This window comes from Podarcis vaucheri (assembly GCF_965113315.1).
Source record: "Podarcis vaucheri genome assembly, chromosome: 15".
In the NCBI taxonomy this organism is placed as follows: domain Eukaryota; kingdom Metazoa; phylum Chordata; class Lepidosauria; order Squamata; family Lacertidae; genus Podarcis; species Podarcis vaucheri.
In genome coordinates, this window is record NC_138753.1 from 25,464,511 (window position 1) to 25,481,649 (window position 17,139).

Genomic DNA, 17,139 nt, shown 5'->3' on the forward strand with positions numbered 1-17,139 from the left:
CATTCTAAACAGAGGTGAATTTTAACACGAATCTTCTGTTCACAAAGTCACACCCCAAAGCAGGCAAAAAACACAGTCTCTTGTTTGATTCTCGCAGGGTTCTTCCTCTAATCAGCATGCCTTGCTTCGAGACCGCTTGTCCAAATCCACAGGAAGCATTTTCAGGGGTTGGAGAGACAGATTGCTCAACAAGGCAGCGGTGCGACAGGGAAAAGCCAGGCCATGAGGGAGAGAGGCTCAAACTGCAGTGCTAGCATCTGTGCAACTGTGCTCACTTCTGCCACAAACAGGAGTTCAGCTCCCTGCCGAGCTGGGCTGAAGTTGTGCTCCGTGATAATGGCCTGGCAGCTTCTAGAATGCATGGCTCAGTGCCTCTTGGCCCTGTGTACAAAAGAAAGAGAATGCTAATCAAACCAAACCTATGATTTGAAGGCTGGGATGTGCTTAAAAAGAGTGGTGAGAAATATCTGGTTGCAGGTGATAGGCACAAAAAGCTTGGGGGAGACACAAAGTTAATTCCATTTTCAGTCTGACAGTATACACTCCAAACGGCCTGCATAATTGTGTTGTGGGAAGACAAGCTAGCTAGAAACGTTTGTATGGTTATTGCAGGGGTGACATAGGATGCCAATGTACATTTGTGAGATCCAGCACAGAGACTGGTCTGCCATGAGACGGGACAGGGAGGGCTCGCCCTTTGGCAACAGCTTTTCACTGAGAGATGGGCAGCTCAGAGTGAGGCATGGAGTACCAAGGAGGAAGGTGTCTTCTGCCAGCTCAAAACTGGCAGGAGCTGTGCAAGAAGCGCTGTAGAACGGTAAAGGTAAAGGGACCCCTGACCATTAGGTCCAGTCGTGGCAGACTCTGGGGTTGCGGCACTCATCTCGCTTTATTGGCTGAGGGAGCCGGTGTACAGCTTCCGGGTCATGTGGCCAGCATGACTAAGCCACTTTTGGCAAACCAGAGCAGCACACGGATATGCACCCTAATTCTTGTAACCTAGGTGGATCATGAGACTGTAAAGGTAATGGTACCCCTGACCGTTACGTCCAGTCACGGACGACTCTGGGGTTGCGGCGCTCATCTCGCTCTACAGGCCGAGGGAGTTGGCGTTTGTCCGCAAACAGCTTCCAGTTCATGTGGCCAGCATGACTAATCCCCTTCTGGCGAACCAGAGCAGTGCACGGAAATGCCGTTTACCTTCCCGCCGGAGCGGTACCTATTTATCTACTTGCACTTTGATGTGCTTTCGAACTGCTAGGTTGGCAGGAGCTGGGACTGAGCAACGGGAGCTCACCCCATCATGGCGATTCGAACCGCCAAACTTCTGATCGGCAAGCCCTAGGCTCAGTGGTTTAGACCTAGAGTCCATGGGAGTGTCTAATCTGTCGTTTTCCTTTTCTTTCCATTTATCATTTCTCCAAACTTAAGTTTAGTATGCATCATTTTGCAAAGTCTCTTTTTAAGAGTCCTCACCAGCATTTTAGTGCAAATTTATCCTAATATACACAATTCTGCGTGCAAAGTACACATTTTTGAAAGCAATATTTCCTTAACGTGACACATTTTTGTACGTTATGTTTACTAATATAGGCATTTCCTTAACGTGACACATTTTTGTACGTTATGTTTACTAATATAGGCATTTCTAGCCATGTGCACTTTTGGAACACATTACTTGGCTGGAGAGTAGCATTGCAAAATTTGGAGAAGTGTGGGTTTCAAAAGATGGCTGTGTTTTCAGTTTGTGTATTGTTTCAGAAAGCACAAATTAGATTGAATCAAATGCAAACTGAATGAATTTCTCCCCCCATTCCTGATCATTAATCGAGCAGCACCTCCCATCTCTGCCACGCTTCTCAGACACGTAAGGCCTTTTTTCATCACAGGAGTGTTCCATATTTAAAACCGGTAACCCTGAACTCCAGAACCAGCTTGCATATACAGTCGTACCTTGGATCCTGAACGCCTTGCAAGTCAAACATTTCGGCTCCCAAACTCCGCAGACCTGGAAGTGAGTGTTCTGGTTTGCGAACGTTCTTTGGAACCCGAATGTCTGACACAGCTTCTGATTGGCTGCAGGAGCTTCCTGCAGCCAATCGGAAGCTGCGCCTTGGTTTCCAAACGTTTTGGAAGTTGAATGGACTTTCAGAACAGATTCTGTTCAACTTCCAAGGTATGACTGTATATTACTTTAGTTAGACCAAAGTTGGGGGGAAATTATTAAATGCATCTCCCAACACAAAGATCATTTTTTTGAAAGCTAGATATTAAAAAGAGGGGTTCCAGTCTGTCTTTCTTAGAATTACAGAATCATAGAGTTGGAAGGGATCACGAGGTCCAAACCACTGTGGTGCAGGAATCTTTTTGCCCAATATGACCCATGACCTTGAGATTAAGTGTCTCATGCTCTACTCAACTGAGCTATGGATAAGCTTGTTGTGTGAACAGTGTCATTCCATGGTTTAGCTAGCTTTTGCCGACTTGGTGCCCTCTAGATGATTTTGACCACAGCCCCTGCCCAGTCTGAAGGGCACTCAATTGGCGAAGGCTGATTTATTCACTAAAGGAACCATACATTGTCCTATCTGGGGCAGTCAGGAGTTTCCAGTTGCTGCTGGGAGAGAGGGATAACAATATTCTAGCTTCCTAACCGGTGTGTCCTTTGAGCTTTCCATGACACTTGTGATGAGGAGGATCAAAATGATATCTTTAATTATGTGGTCCCCCACTTGAAATGATACAGTCCAGAAACAATATTACCACGTGATCCATACCCTTTGCAGCGCAAAAGGTGGAAAAGGTTTAACCGAGGTGTTCAAAATGGCTGTAAGCAACCATACAGTGTCCCTGTAGTTAGGGATTGTTACCTCTTTGGTGAAAGCTGGCAAGCTGCTGCCAGACTGCTCCGGAGGCAGTCTGTTCTCATGGGGGTCCGTTCTGAGGTGATAGAGGCAGGGTGTGAAGGCAGCGTTGCTGTTTTCCTGGGGCATGCTGGGAGAGGGGGAGGCATGGACGAAGTGCAAGCCCAATGGGGGCTCATGGTCGTCATAGAAAAGGAGAGGTGATAATCCAACCTGGGAAAGCGAAAAGAGAACACAAATGTCACAATTAGGGTATTGTCAGCAAACCCAACAGAACCCTTCCGATGCATGGAAGGTGCTCACATTACCGTTTGACACCCGAAAATGACTTAGGACCCAAGAAAGATATGAAACACTTGTCTCCATTCCTACAGACCCCCTCAGGTGCTAAGACCTCCAGGAGGGTGGGCAGTTCAGTTATCGACAGAAGTGCAGGGAGTGGCTGCCCAGGAAAGAATTTTTACTCCATGGCTGCCCCTAAATTATGGAATTCCCTCTCCTCAGAGGTGCATTTTCTTTGCTGCATAGATTTTGCTGTATGCTAAAGAGGTCCCTTTTTACCATGCCTGTGACTGCTAACTCACCTCTTTTCTGATGAGTCTCTGCTCCATTTGGGATGATTTTGCTTGTTTTATAATCTTGATGGTTTTATCTATTTTTGTAACTATAGTGGTACCTCGGTTTACGAACAGTCCTGTTTACAAACTATTCAGTTTACGGACTCCGCAAAACCGGAAGTAGTGTTCAAGTTAGCTAACTTTACCTCTGTCTACAAATGGAATCCAAACGGTGGAAGGGCATCAGCGGCGGGGGGCCTCATTAGGGAAGGAGTGCCTTGGTTTAAGAACAGATTTGGTTTAAGAACGGACTTCAGGAATGGATTAAGTTCATAAACCAAGGTACCACTGTATATGTTACATTGTTGTAACCCGTCCTGGGATTTATGAAGAAGGACACCTAAGAAATGCATATCGAAATACAATTAACTCCTAAGCTTATATATATATATATATATATATATATATATATATATATATACACACACACACACACACATATATACAGTGGTGCCCCGCAAGACGAATGCCTCGCAAGACGGAAAACTCGCTAGACGAAAGAGTTTTCCGTTTTGGAGGTGCTTCGCAAAACGAATTTCCTATGGGCTTGCTTCGCAAGACGACAATGTCTTGCGAGTTCCTGCTGGTTTTTTTTTCTCCCCCCCCTTTTCTAAGCCGCTAAGCCGCTTATCAGCTGATCCGATCAGCAGATAAGCCACTAAAAGCCGCTAAAAGCCGCTAATAGCACTAATAGTGCTAATAGCGCTAATCCGTCAATGGGCTTGCTTCGCAAGACGAAAAAACTGCTAGACGAAGAGAATCACAGAACGGATTCTTTTCGTCTTGCGAGGCACCACTGTATATGGACGCGGGTGGTGCTGTGGGTTAAACCACAGAGCCTAGGACTTGCCAATCAGAAGGTTGGCGGTTCGAATCCCTGCAACGGGGTGAGCTCCCGTTGCTCAGTCCCTGCTCCTGCCAACCTAGCAGTTCGAAAGCACGTCAAAGTGCAAGTAGATAAATAGGTATCCAGCGGGAAGGTAAACGGCGTTTCTGTGTGCTGCTCTGGTTCGCCAGAAGCGGCTTAGTCATGCTGGCCACATGACCCGGTGTACGCTAGCTGCCTCAGCCAATAAAGTGAGCTGAGCGCCGCAACCCCAGAGTCAGCCACGACTGGACCTAATGGTCAGGGGTCCCTTTACCTTTTATATATAACATTCATTCATATATATATATATATATATATATATATATATATATATATATACAGAATCATGGAAGGAAACCAGCTTATCCTCTTTCCTACCCCACCGTGGACCAAGTCAAAGGACCCAAACCATTCCTGATAGTACACAAATGGCATGTGCTACCTCAGCCACTGCCAACCTGGTGCCCTCCAGATGTTAGGGAGTACCACTCCCATAAGCCCCAGCATCATAAAGTCATTCTGGGCATGGGGATGATGGGAGTTGTAGTTCAAAACTTTTGGAGGGCACCAGGTTGGCAGTGGTTGTGCTAGGTGCTCTGAGATATAAAGTATGTAAGTACACTACTCCATTGTCTTAGTTTTACGCCAGTTGAACTGTCATGGCTTCCACCAAAGAATCCTGGGAGATGTAGTCTTTAGCCCAAGTGCAGAGAATTATCTGAGATCCCTCTTCCAGCCTCCAAATCTGTAGATCCCCGAGGGAGATCTATTCAGCTAGTTTTTCTGCAGTGTGCAGGTGCTCAGAGATATGGAAGGCAATCCCACCTCAGAGCATCTTCGCCCAATTCAATAACTTTATTATTGTATGATATCTTTGGCCCATTGTGTAAGTTCATTATAAATGGTTATCTTTGCCCCGAGAAGTTTGTGGCCTTTATGGCAGAGGGGAAACCTTTCTATAGGACACCACCGCAATCTCCTTGGTGCTCATTCTCAAACTGCTGCCATACCGAGTCGTAGAACTTGCTTCCTTCTGCGTCAATAACCAACATGGTCACCCGGCTGCTGTCCGCACGTATCCTCAGCACCACCTCCTGGTGGTCCAGGTCCTCAGTGCCCTCGCCGTTCACAGCCAGGAGGCGGTCACCATCTCTCATCCCTGCCTTCTCAGCTGGCAACCCGGATTCGACCTCCCTCAGAAACTGACCTGCAAGTCATAGATGGGCAAGACGAAAGCAGCGGCGTTGATTATCCCAGTGGTTCCACCTTGCTTCCTTTACGTTTATGAGCATTTTACGTGTGTGCATGTCTTACATGTGCTCCTCTAGTGAAGTCGCCATAGGTGAATAAGCAAAGCTCTCTTCTGTCCTATTTGCTAGGGAACAAGGAGCTGCAGCTCAGTGAAAGAGCAAAATGCAGAAGTTCGCAGGTTCATCCCTGCCATCTCCCTGTAGGTCTGGGAAAACCTCAGTCTTAAACCCTGGAGAACTGCCATCTATCAGTGTAGACCAGCATTGGGACTGACTAGGCCAGGGACCTATTTGGTTCCAGCACTGGTCCTAATTTGGCACGTGAGGACATTTTTCCTAAGCCACACAGACCTGGTTTGGCCTCTATTAAGATGGTGCATAAAAAAACTTTACACAAAATTCCATTAAGTTTGTCCTGAATGGGTGTTTTTTTTAAAAAACAAACAAACCCAAAACCAACAACAACCCAAAGATGCAAAACATCCAAATGATATCTGTGAAGTTAAATAGATGACTGGCAGTGAGAGGAGTTGCTCAACCCTGCCCACCCCCACATCTGAATATTCAAAACATATTTATTTATCAAGGCTTATATACTGCTGAAGCATCAAAATCTTCCAGCAGTTTATATAAAGCATACCTTAAAATTACTAATAAAATCAGAAGTTAAAGACAAGCCAGCCTAAAATATGTCCAAGAAAACCAGCCGTTTAAAACTAAAAACGCATATTAAAATGCATGTCTGATGTACACATCTGGGTGGGCTTGCTTAAACAAAACGAAAAAAGAGTCCATTGGTGGACACTGAAAACAGTGCAGTGAAGGGCCCTGCCAAATATCAAGGGGCAGGGAGTTCCAATGTCTCAGTGCAGCCATGGTGAAATATCGATTCCTTGCAAATGCAGAATGAACGTCGTCTGTTTCCTCTCAAATCATCCCTTCAAAGTACAGGGGGAAAGATGTTGGGTCCTCTTTTTTTTTCCTTGGGGAGAAACGCAGTTGGGTGGGAGGAAACGTTTTGTCTGGATGAAAGGGGGAAAGCTTGAGCAGTCCTCTGTCTTACCTCAAAGTCACCTACTTTGCTCTCAAATTTAAATACCGTGGAGCGACGTGCTGTGTGCAGTCTGGCTCTTTTCCAGGCAAGGGGGCTCACCTCTTTCTCCTGAGCAACGTTTTTCTTCTTTCAGCAAGAATCCGTATCCGTCTTGGCCTCTCACCATCTGCAGCTTCCTCACCTCAAAGGGAACCCAGGAAGCGTCAGCCATGGCTGCTGTGACCTTAACGCCGCGTTGCCGGTAAAACTCCTCTGATTTGGCGTCGATCACCAGCAGCCCCATTGGGTTGCTGCTGTGTTTGATCTGGAATCGAAAATTTGGGTACGTAAGCCAAAGCCAGGGAGGATACAGTGCGCTGCTGGAGAGTTTTCCCTCTAGCTAGGATTGAAATAGGATTTGAATTATGGTGTTGGAGGAGACTCTTGAGAGTCCCATGGACTTCAAGAAGATCAAACCTCTCCATTCTTAAGGAAATCAGTCCTGAGTGCTCACTGGAAGGACAGATCCTGAAGCTGAGGCTCCAATACTTTGGCCACCTCATGAGAAGAGAAGACTCCCTGGAAAAGACCCTGATGTCGGGAAAGATTGAGGGCACAAGGAGAAGGGGACTGTTATATACTGAAGTTCTCACCCTGGGCCAGCAGGGGGATACTGTAGATAGTTATGCAAATGAAGGATCGAAAGTGACGTTCAGTGATTGGATAGTTTGTATGCAAATGAAGGATCGAAAGTGACGTTCAGTGATTGGATCGTTTTAGAAAATGGCAACAGTTACATTGTTCTGGAGCTCTATATAAGCAGGCTGACTGAGTTCCTCAGTTCAGTTCTGTTCCAGCTTACAAATAAAGAGCTGCTTTGGAAGAATCACTGTGTCGTCTGATATGTTCGCCCACAACCTAACAGGGACGACAGAGGACAAGATGGTTGGACAGTGTTCTCGAAGCTACCAGCATGAGTTTGACCAAACTGCGGGAGGCAGTGGAAGACAGGAGTGCCTGGTGTGCTCTGGTGCATGGGGTCATGAAGAGTCGGACACGACTAAACGACTAAACAACAACAAAGGATTGAAATTATCAGGTGGCGAGGGACCTTCTATAGAAAGGTGTTCCTGGATGTGACCTGGCTGGTCCCCAAGTTGTTCAGTCAGTTGGCTAAAGCCAACATTTCTGTCATCGAATGAATGACAGCGCTGGTACCTTTTTGTGAAGGTGTGCAAGAGTCCAACTCTCCACACAAGCACTGTTGAGCTCCAGGAGCCATGAACCATCTGGCACCCCTGCCTTGTGAGCTGGCCCGTCCTTTGGCACAGATAGTCGGAATGTTCCCTTCACACCTGCAAAGCAAAGGATACAAAAACAGGAGCATGAGAGGGGGAAAACTAGCATTTATCAGCCTCTTTTTGCCTTCACCTACTCCAGGTTTTCCAAACTTGGGTCCCCAGCTGTTTTCGAACTATAACTCCCACCATCCCTAGCTGGCAAGACCAGTGGTCAGGGGTGAAGGTTGGCCAAGACAGAATGTAGCTCTCAAGTTGAAGACATTTGCCACCCTGTTGTCCATGTTGATTTTCACTACCAGTGAAATCAAAATCCTGCCAATGTTTCCATCTGCTTACAGTGGTCTCTTATATAACTTATAATTTTTTTCCATCAGTTTGGTTTGCCATTCCTCTCTGGTAGGGACCTTATGGTATGATATAAAAGTCAGAGGTCGGAAGAAGATGCAGTTTTAAATGTTTAAAATGGGAATCCATGGAAGGGGTAGGTGGAAATCCTGAGATTTGGAGAAATCTCTGCATATGGATACATATTTGGTTTTTTTATAACTTTGTATTGATAAAATCAAATAAAAATTATTTCAAAAGAAGGAGTTTGCCACCTTGGATTTAGAACAATGAAAGGGGATGAAGTATTCCAAATTTGAGGGGGGGAGGCATAATTATGTGTCAAAAATGCTGAGTTCAATTATAAATTGTATTATTCTACCTTTTTGTGATTCTTATAGGGTTTTTAAATAAAAAAATAGTGATAGTTACTGTTGTGGTGGAAAAACAACACATATTGCAACAGTGTATTGTTTTAAACATATTTTCAGTGACGTTCCACTTTTTACTACTTAGTACAACTGATGGTCTTTAAATATTAGTCTGTTTTGTGAAGTGTCGACCCTAGAGACTCAAAACTGGTTTTGAAGCCCTCTCATCTTTGTTCTGGGGGACCAAGAATCTCAAACAGAGATTTCAAAGGAACTTTACAAAAACTACAATTCTCGGGAATATTTTTTTGGGGTGGGGGGCGAACCACAACCATTAATTAAATTGATTTAAACCCTGATGATAAGTTTGTTCTGTAAACATACCCTAAGAATCAAGTTTGGGAACAGTTTCCTGAAGTGGGTATTTATCCCCCCCCCCTCAGTAACAGCAATCTCTTTGTTCTTCCGCTCCCTTCTATTATCCCTTGCAATAAAAAGTAATAAAAAATAATATCCCTTGCAATAAATGGCAAATTTCAATCTGGGCAGCAGAATAAACAACGCGGACGAAAGCCAGTGTGTGCAAACTGTCTTGGATTTGCACAGTGTAATCTGATGGTAAAATTCTGGTTTTCCTCATGGCAGAATTTGGTTACTCGTGGTGAAAAACGCAACAAACTGCAGTGTGGGTTTTCACTACCTTCTGGAGCTGAAACGCTGAAGCCAAAGCCGCTTTGGTCCTTGTTGATGCAGCACAGCCGTGGCCTGTTGTGATGGGGCAAGAGCTGGCCAAGGTCCCGGTCGAGGGCTTTTGCCAACTCGTAGGCTGTCCCATCCAGGACAGTGAGAGAGACTTGCTTCCCACTGCTCTTGATCTTCCAAACCACCTGCCAAGAAAGAGGGGAAGAACCTCAATAACAGAGACTCATAACAGTAGAACTCCTGGGCATCCAACGAAGCTGAGTGTTGCAAAGACAGATAAAAGGAAGTCCTCCAGCGCATAGTTAAACTATGGAACTCACTTCTGCAGGAGGCAGGGATTTGAAAGGTTTAAAAGAGGATCAGACAGATTCATGGAGGCATAGCTGTCAACTTACAGATTTGAAAATAAGTGACCAGCAGCCTCGAAAATAAGGGATCAGCAGCCAAAATAAGGGATCAACAATTACTTTGATAAAATACATATTTTGTTGCATGCAAATGGCTTTAGATACCTATTAGGTCCATAAATTACCATGTAGCATATATTCAACACACAAAAAACAGCAACAATTTGTTGTTGACAAAGGACAGCTGGACATAGAAAGGGCTCCATTACCTTCAGTAGCTTATTTAAGGGACATCATCAATAAGGGACAGCAGCGGGACATGGCGCTGGGATAAGGGACTGTCCCGCCAAATAAGGGACGCTTGACAGCTATGCATGGAGGAGAGGACTACCAGAATACCTATGCTCTGAACATGCAGTCAGAGGCTTCTGAATGCCAGTTGCTGGAAACCACAGGATGGGACAAGCACTCATGTGCTCTCATCCTTCTTGAGGTTTTCCCATAGGCTGAGAGAAGTGGATGCTGGACTAGATTGGCTGTTCTTATGGTCATAAGTTCTTAATGAGTAGCGACCCCCAAATTTCTTCCTACCTCTGGACCACTTGAAAATTGTTAAGGGCCTTGATGGCTCGCATAACGATTTTTCTTCCTATTGCAGCAATTGCGATGCACTGTGCTAGGTGCTGGATGGTTTTAATTTGCATTTTTATTGCTCCTTTGATTTCTTGCATCACGTTCTGTTGTGTTGCTATGTGAATTCTATGGGGGGGAAAGCCCACCTCAAATGGGAATCAGGGAGCCACCACTCCCAGCCAAACCTCACCCCGAAGTGCTCCAGGCCTTCGACATAAGCCCTGTTCACCTCTAAGATCCGGTCCCCATCTTGCAGGCCTCTGCGGTGAGCCAGGCCCCCCGGCGTCACCTGCCGCACGATGTGCCCGTTGCTGCCCGCCTCCTGCCGTAGCCAGAACCCAAAGCTCTCCCCGTCCTCTTTCTTCAGAAAGCAGAAGCGCACCTGAGCTCCTCCCTCTGGCTCTGTGGAAAACAAGATCAGAGGCCAACCCTGCAGACCCGGGGTCCCCAACGCAGCACTTGTGGGCACTGAAATATCCTCAGACACAGCCTTCTGATATTGCCCGATTTTTAATTTTAATTGGATTTTTTGGCTTGTTGATCTGGAAAGTCACCTGCTTCTGATTCTTCTGCTGCTGCTGCTTCTCTCTCTCTCTCTCTCTCTCTCTCTCTCTCTCTCTCTCTCTCTGTTTTAGGGTGCAAGTAGATGTTTTGACTTGTGTGCACCAGCTAATGACATCCTTCCCATCCAGGTTGACTCAGGCCTTTAAAAAGGTAAAGGGACCCCTGACTATTAGGTCCAGTCATGGCCGACTCTGGGGTTGCAGCGCTCATCTCGCTTTATTGGCCGAGGGAGCCGGTGTACAGCTCATGTGGCCAGCATGACTGAGCTACTTCTGGCAAACCAGAGCAGTGCATGGAAACGCCGTTTACCTTCCCACCGGAGTGGTACCTATTTATCTACTTGCACTTTACCGTGCTTTCAAACTGCTAGGTTGGCAGGAGCAGGGACTGAGCAACGGGAGCTCACTCCATCGCGGGGATTTGAACCGCCGACCTTCTGATCGGCAAGTTCTAGGCTCAGTGATTTAACCCACAGCGCCACCCGCGTCCCTTGACCCCGACCTTTACATCACTTAAATGCTGCCTTCCTGCCCCCTAACCCCACCCACTGATCCTGGATGTTTGGATAAAACCCGCATATAAACAGGGAAGGCCCGGGACAAGACTGGGACAGAGGTGCCAATTTGAATAAAATATGGGGGGCACCTAAGCCCCACCTCCCATAATCAATCACATGACATGGCACACACACACCATTTGAATGGCAATGCCCATCAACTGGGGAGGGGGCTGTCCCCTCTAATATTTTATGGGGGAGGGTGAAGAGACTTCGTCCCCTGTGAGTGGCTCCTATGGATAGGGAAAATATTATGTGGATACATTAATGAGGAGACAGAGCAGTGCGAAGCCACATTTTTTTCAGTGTGGACAAGCCCTGGGTGGTGATATTGTTTCTGAAAAGTTTTTTGGCTGTGGAACAGGCATTTTGTGGTGTGTGTGTGACAGTCCCTTGGTTGCCGAACGTAGCAAAGAGCAGGCGTTGCCACACTCAAAGATGCAAATGATGTAGAATTATTGTAAATCATGCTAATTTCCCTCCCACCCCTGAACAGTGATAGTTAAATGTTTTTTGTTTTTTGTTTCGTAAATAAATAAACACAGTTTGGCTAAGTGCAAATAAAGTAGATTCACATCAAAATGTGTGCCCCACTGAATGTGCTATTTGCAGGACGAGGTGGTAAACAGCTCTCAGGTCCCTGACGTGGAAGGGGAAGCAAGCCTCCCACTTTGCAAGCACCAAGAGGGAAACAGCTGGTCCTTCCTCTGCCACCCACACAGCAGCCCCAGATGTCGTTCCCCATTGTTACCAGAATCCTCTGCCAGTGACAGGGCTGGGTTATCGATCCCATCTCTGGGGTTAAATTCAAATTTCCTGTAACACCAAGAAGGAGAAGGAAGTGTCAGCCACAGCTTGGAGGCAATCAAGGGTTCTCAGGCTCCTGAGAACCTACGTCAGGCAAAGGCAATCCAATCAGCCTTGGCAACCCATTCGCAGCCTGCGTTTTCAATACGTTTCATGAGTGGGTTAAATTTAAATATGTTTGCGCTTGCCCCAAACCTCAGTACGGGAGTGCTTGGCTGTGTGCTTCCAGTTTCAACCCACCAGGCTAATCTGATTGTGTAAAGTGCCCGTGTGTGTGTGTGTGTGTGTGTGTGTGTGTGTGTGCCCTCGACCTGCTGTCCAAGGGATGCCAGGAATGCCCACTCATTTTCAGTGGAGTAGCTCAACTTGGCACTTACATAGTTGGCTCTGCAGTGTCCCTGGGCCCTGCAAAAAAGAAAGATTTGGGGGTTAATGAAATGTATCATACTCACTCCTGAAAGGCAGATACCCTCCTTCATCCTGAAGGGTTGCATATCCTCTTTCTCTTTGATGAAGATACATATGTTTTACTTTTAGGAGTAACTCAGGATAGCTACATCTTCCCATTTACTCCAGCTCCAGTGCGTTCCAACTATTGGTGAAGCCAAGGACACAACCCATAGGTACCTTGTAGGATCTTGGAAAATGCTCATGTTCAAGGTAAAGGTAAAGGGACCCCTGACCATTAGGTCCAGTCGTGACCGATTCTGGGGTTGCGGCGCTCATCTCACTTTATTGGCCGAGGGAGCCGGCGTACAGCTTCCGGGTCATGTGGCCAGCATGACTAAGCCGCTTCTGGCAAACCAGAGCAGCGCACGGAAAAGCCATTTACCTTCCCGCCGGAGCGGTACCTATTTATCTATTTGCACTTTGACCTGCTTTCAAACTGCTAGGTGGGCAGGAGCAGGGACTGAGCAACGGGAGCTCACCCCGTCGTGGGGATTCGAACCGCCAACCTTCTGATCAGCAAGTCCTAGGCTCTGTGGTTTAACCCACAGCGCCACCCGCATCCCCCATGTTCAAGGTGCTTTCCCTCAAACCAGCAAGTCACATTGAAACAGCCATTGCACACGTGTTCATGTGAGAGCACAGCCCCCCACCCCAAATGCACGTCTTTTGGGGATGCAATTTTGCAGGAGCCAGGTGACTCGTACAGGAGCATGTCCCCCCTCCCAAAAAAAGAGATGTCCTGCTTAAATCAGGACAGTTGAGGGGTATGGACCACTGGTTTAAAGTGGCATGATACTGCTTTAAATGCATAGTGCAGATGGGGCCCATGCTAGAGATGGTGAAGTTGGAGCCTCCAAATGTCATTTGATTCCAACAGCCCTGGGAGGGGAGATGGTGTGGCTTTTGCCCTGACCTGAGCGGTCACATGAAGAAGCCTACGAGCCCAGAAGCCATATCACAAGTGAAAGAGGATATGGTTGCAGCTTCTCCTTACTGGTTTCTCTTCTGCAAGTTCCTCTTTACTACCCTGCCCCCCGACTTGCAATGAGAGGAAAATGAAAATTCTCCTGCTGGCTCAGCCTTTCACCAACTGGCAGCCCACCAGGCACTTGGGGCTGCAACTCCCACTAACCCCAGGCAGAAACATAGGGCTGTGGTGGGGGGACTGATGGGGGTTGCAGCCCCAGAGGTCTGGTGGGCAACAGGTTGGGGGAAACCGAGCCAGTTTGTGGAGGGATGGAAAGGAAAGAAGTGAAGCTGAGAACTGGCAGCTTGACAGTGACCAGTTCTGTGCCTTTCTTTATAGTGCAGATTTGCAAAACCACGTTCTGTGTCAGATGACCAGCAGCAGATCTGAAAAGCAGGCAATCCCTAGATCCCAGGGGAATAGGAAGATGCTTTATCTTGTGGTCCATCTAGCCAAGAATTGTCTACATCAGGGATGGGGAGCCGGTGGCCCTCCAGATATTGTTGGACTCCGGCTCTCTGGTTTCTGACCACTGGCTACACTGACTGGGGCCAACGGGAGTTGGAGTATAACAATATCTTGAAGGCAACAGGTTTACTGTCCTTGGTCTACAGCTGGCATGTCCAACAGGTAGATCATGATCTACTGGTAGATCACTGGACGTCTGCGGTAGACCACTAGTAGATCATTGGCTCCCCCCAAAGAAGCTGAACAACTGCAGCTGTCCTAAAGAAAGCTCAACATTTTACCTCCTCCCTGAAAAAACTCAACAACTTTGACCCGAACCCCCCAAAGGGGGTAGATCACTGCCAGTTTTTAGCTCTGTGAGTAGATTGCAGTCTCTTGGGAGTTGGCCACCCCTGGTCTACTGTACTAATTCTGCAGGATGAGGAATTTGTGGCCCCCAGATGTTGCTGGAATCTAAGTACCACCAGTCTCAGCAAGCATGGTCAATTGTCAGGGATGATGGGAGTTGTAGTTCAGCAATCTCTGGAGGGCCATCCCCCCCCCCCGTCCTATGCTGTCTGGCAGCAGCTCTTGAGGGTTTTAGGCAGGGGACTTTCCCTGTCCTTCCTAAAGTTGCTGGGGATTGAATCGAGCTGTATCCTTCTCCTGACTCAGTCCTGGAAGAGTCATCCTCAGAAGATGCAGAAGAATGAGGACGAATGAGGAAGGGTGTGCGTGTTTTGAGCATTTGTAGAGTGCTGTTCTTCAGCTGTGGTTAAGCACAGTCAAAGGCAAACTATTTGAATTTTCAATTAAGAGGGCACAGGGAGCAATTCTGGCCACACAGTTGCAGCGGATTGGAAGCTCTTGCACAAGCAATCTTCTGCTTTTCCAAAAGGTAAGACTTAGTATGATAATGAAAGTAATAGGAAAATGCAACAGAAGGGGGGGGGAGCACTTGTTTTGATGCAACGTCATCTAACCTGTCATCTAACTGCAAACAAATAAGAATGAATACTCAACAGATGGGTTGTCCTAAAGCAACCTTAAACAGAGAGACAAGATTCCAAGCAAAAGTCCAAAGGTGAGATGTGAGATACGTACGTATCTCCAAACTCAAATGGCAAATCCAAGCAGTCGGTTGTCTTAAGAGCATTTGCCACAGTTAACTTTTGACACTTCAGAGTTAATATAGTAAGACATTCGTCCCCTGCTTTTCAAATACAGTGGTACCTTGGGTTAAGAACTTAATTCGTTCTGGAGGTCTGTTCTTAACCTGAAGCACCACTTCAGCTAATGGGGCCTCCTGCTGCCGCTGCGCCGCTGCACAATTTCTGTTCTCATCCTGAAGCAAAGTTCTTAACCCGAGGTAATATTTCTAGGTTAGCGGAGTCTGTAACCTAAAGCGTATGTAACCCGAGGTACCACTGTAAAGGGAAAGTGGGTATAAAGGAGGACATTGATCTCTTGTACAGTAGACTCGCCTTCTCTCTCACTCTCTGGCTGTGTACACACCATACTTCTAAAGCACATTTAAAGCACACATATCCCAAGAATCCCAGGAACCGCAGTTTGTTGTTAAGGTTGCTGGGAATTGTGGCTCTGTGAGGGGTAAACTACAGCTACAAGGATTCCTTGTGGGCTGTGTGTGTGCTTTAAATATATGCATCTTCTCTCCCCCACACCACCTTGCAAAGGCACCCGTGCTTTGCCTTAAAGAAAGTGAGGAGCATCATGACCTGGGAATACCCCAATGGAGAAAGCTCCACCTGTGGAACTGCAGTTGCTCAAGGCATAGCAGCCTGCTAGAGCAAAAGGGCAGCACCACGGTGTTTGTTTTTTGGTCTCTCTAACCTGCGAATAGAAGCCAGGGGACCACACACAGTCACAACCCCATCTACCTTTTGAGCTGGGTCGCCGCCGATGCTTCTTCGTAGCCACCAATGCCATCGAAATGCTCCGTCTTAAAGGAGTGTCCCAATTTGCACAATGTGGGTGTAAAGTAGGACATTGATCTCTTGTACAGTGGAAGCAGCTGTTCACGCACGGAAGCCTCACTTGAGAGAGAAAGCATTAGTTTATCATGGTGGCCAACAGTCCCATTGGTTAAGATGCTGCCTGTTTGCCTCCCTGTTGGGACAACCACCCCAGTGCCCATGAAAACTCTACACATCCCTTCTTTGGGGAACCCAAAGCTACCACTTTAAGGGTGCCCCCAGCCAGCCACCTCTCTCTGCTCACCTTCCTTCTGCTTCAGGACTGCTTGAGTGTGTGAAGGTCCAAGGTCCAGCCTGAAGTGGCAAGTGAAACTGGGGACCCCGCCTTTTTAAAGAGATCACCGGAGTTTAATGTTTATACGGGGCAGGAGTCTTCACTGCAACTGTTGCTTACTTACTTCCACCTCTTCTCAGGAGCTGACCAAGGAGAGGAAAGCTATTCTTTCATTCCTGGGGAGTTGTCGGGGTGGGGGGACACACCCAAACATTTCCAGGCTGTTGCTATTTTCAGGTGTTGTTCAGTGCCACACCGGCAAATCCAGGTTGCACAATTGAAGTTGACCTCACGCTCTTCCACATGCAGCTGCTGGGTGACCTTGGGCCAGTCACACTTCTTTGAAGTCTCTCAGCCCCACTCACCTCGCAGAGTGTTTGTTGTGGGGGAGGAAGGGAAAGGGGAATGTTAGCCGCTTTGAGACTCCTTAAAGGGAGTGAAAGGCGGGATATCAAATCCAAACTCTTCTTCTTCTTCTTCTTCAACGCAACATACCCACTTCCCTCCAAAATCAGCTTTTTTGCTATAAGGATGGTGGAATGGCCTGGAAAGTGTGGAATAACAATTGCTTGGGGCAATGTGTACCATAGCTTTAAGGCACATCCAGAGTGCATCCTTTCTCTCAAGGAATTCTGGGCACCATAGTTTGCCCTTCACAGAGGTACAATTCCCAGCAACCTATAACAAACCATAATGCCCAGAATTCTTTGAGGGAAGGAACATGCTTTGAATGTGCTAGCAAGATAGATAGATAGATAGATAGATAG

The 17,139-nt window shown here is 47.0% G+C and overlaps 1 protein-coding gene across 2 annotated transcripts; it reads right to left on the bottom strand.

Annotated features, from left to right (window-relative positions):
• Positions 1-75: 75 nt before the first annotated feature.
• Positions 76-16,401, bottom strand: NHERF4 (NHERF family PDZ scaffold protein 4). Of its 2 annotated transcripts, none has more exons than XM_082201049.1 (11): positions 16,343-16,401; positions 16,003-16,158; positions 12,615-12,642; positions 12,182-12,246; positions 10,540-10,712; positions 9,329-9,515; positions 7,851-7,987; positions 6,753-6,957; positions 5,360-5,556; positions 2,871-3,077; positions 76-381 (listed from the first exon to the last, which is right to left on the bottom strand). In XM_082201049.1, the coding sequence occupies exons 2-11, from the start codon at positions 16,049-16,051 to the stop codon at positions 352-354; spliced, it is 1,278 nt and encodes a 425-aa protein (XP_082057175.1). In that variant the 5' UTR covers positions 16,052-16,158; positions 16,343-16,401; the 3' UTR covers positions 76-351. The 2 variants fall into 2 exon arrangements, with proteins under 2 accessions (XP_082057175.1, XP_082057174.1); XM_082201048.1 differs by having other exon boundaries at positions 10,501-10,712; positions 16,343-16,400.
• Positions 16,402-17,139: the final 738 nt, after the last annotated feature.

Bases quoted from the DNA above. Each gene is read 5' to 3' on its own strand.
- NHERF4 (XM_082201048.1), bottom strand. From the start codon at position 16,051: ATGGCATTGGTGGCTACGAAGAAGCATCGGCGGCGACCCAGCTCAAAA. The intron at 5,557-6,752 runs GTGAGCCCCCTT...TATGACTTGCAG, and splicing joins ACGTTGCTCAGGAGAAAGAG to GTCAGTTTCTGAGGGAGGTC. The intron at 382-2,870 runs GTAACAATCCCT...TTTTGTACACAG, and splicing joins TGCCAGCTTTCACCAAAGAG to GGCCAAGAGGCACTGAGCCA.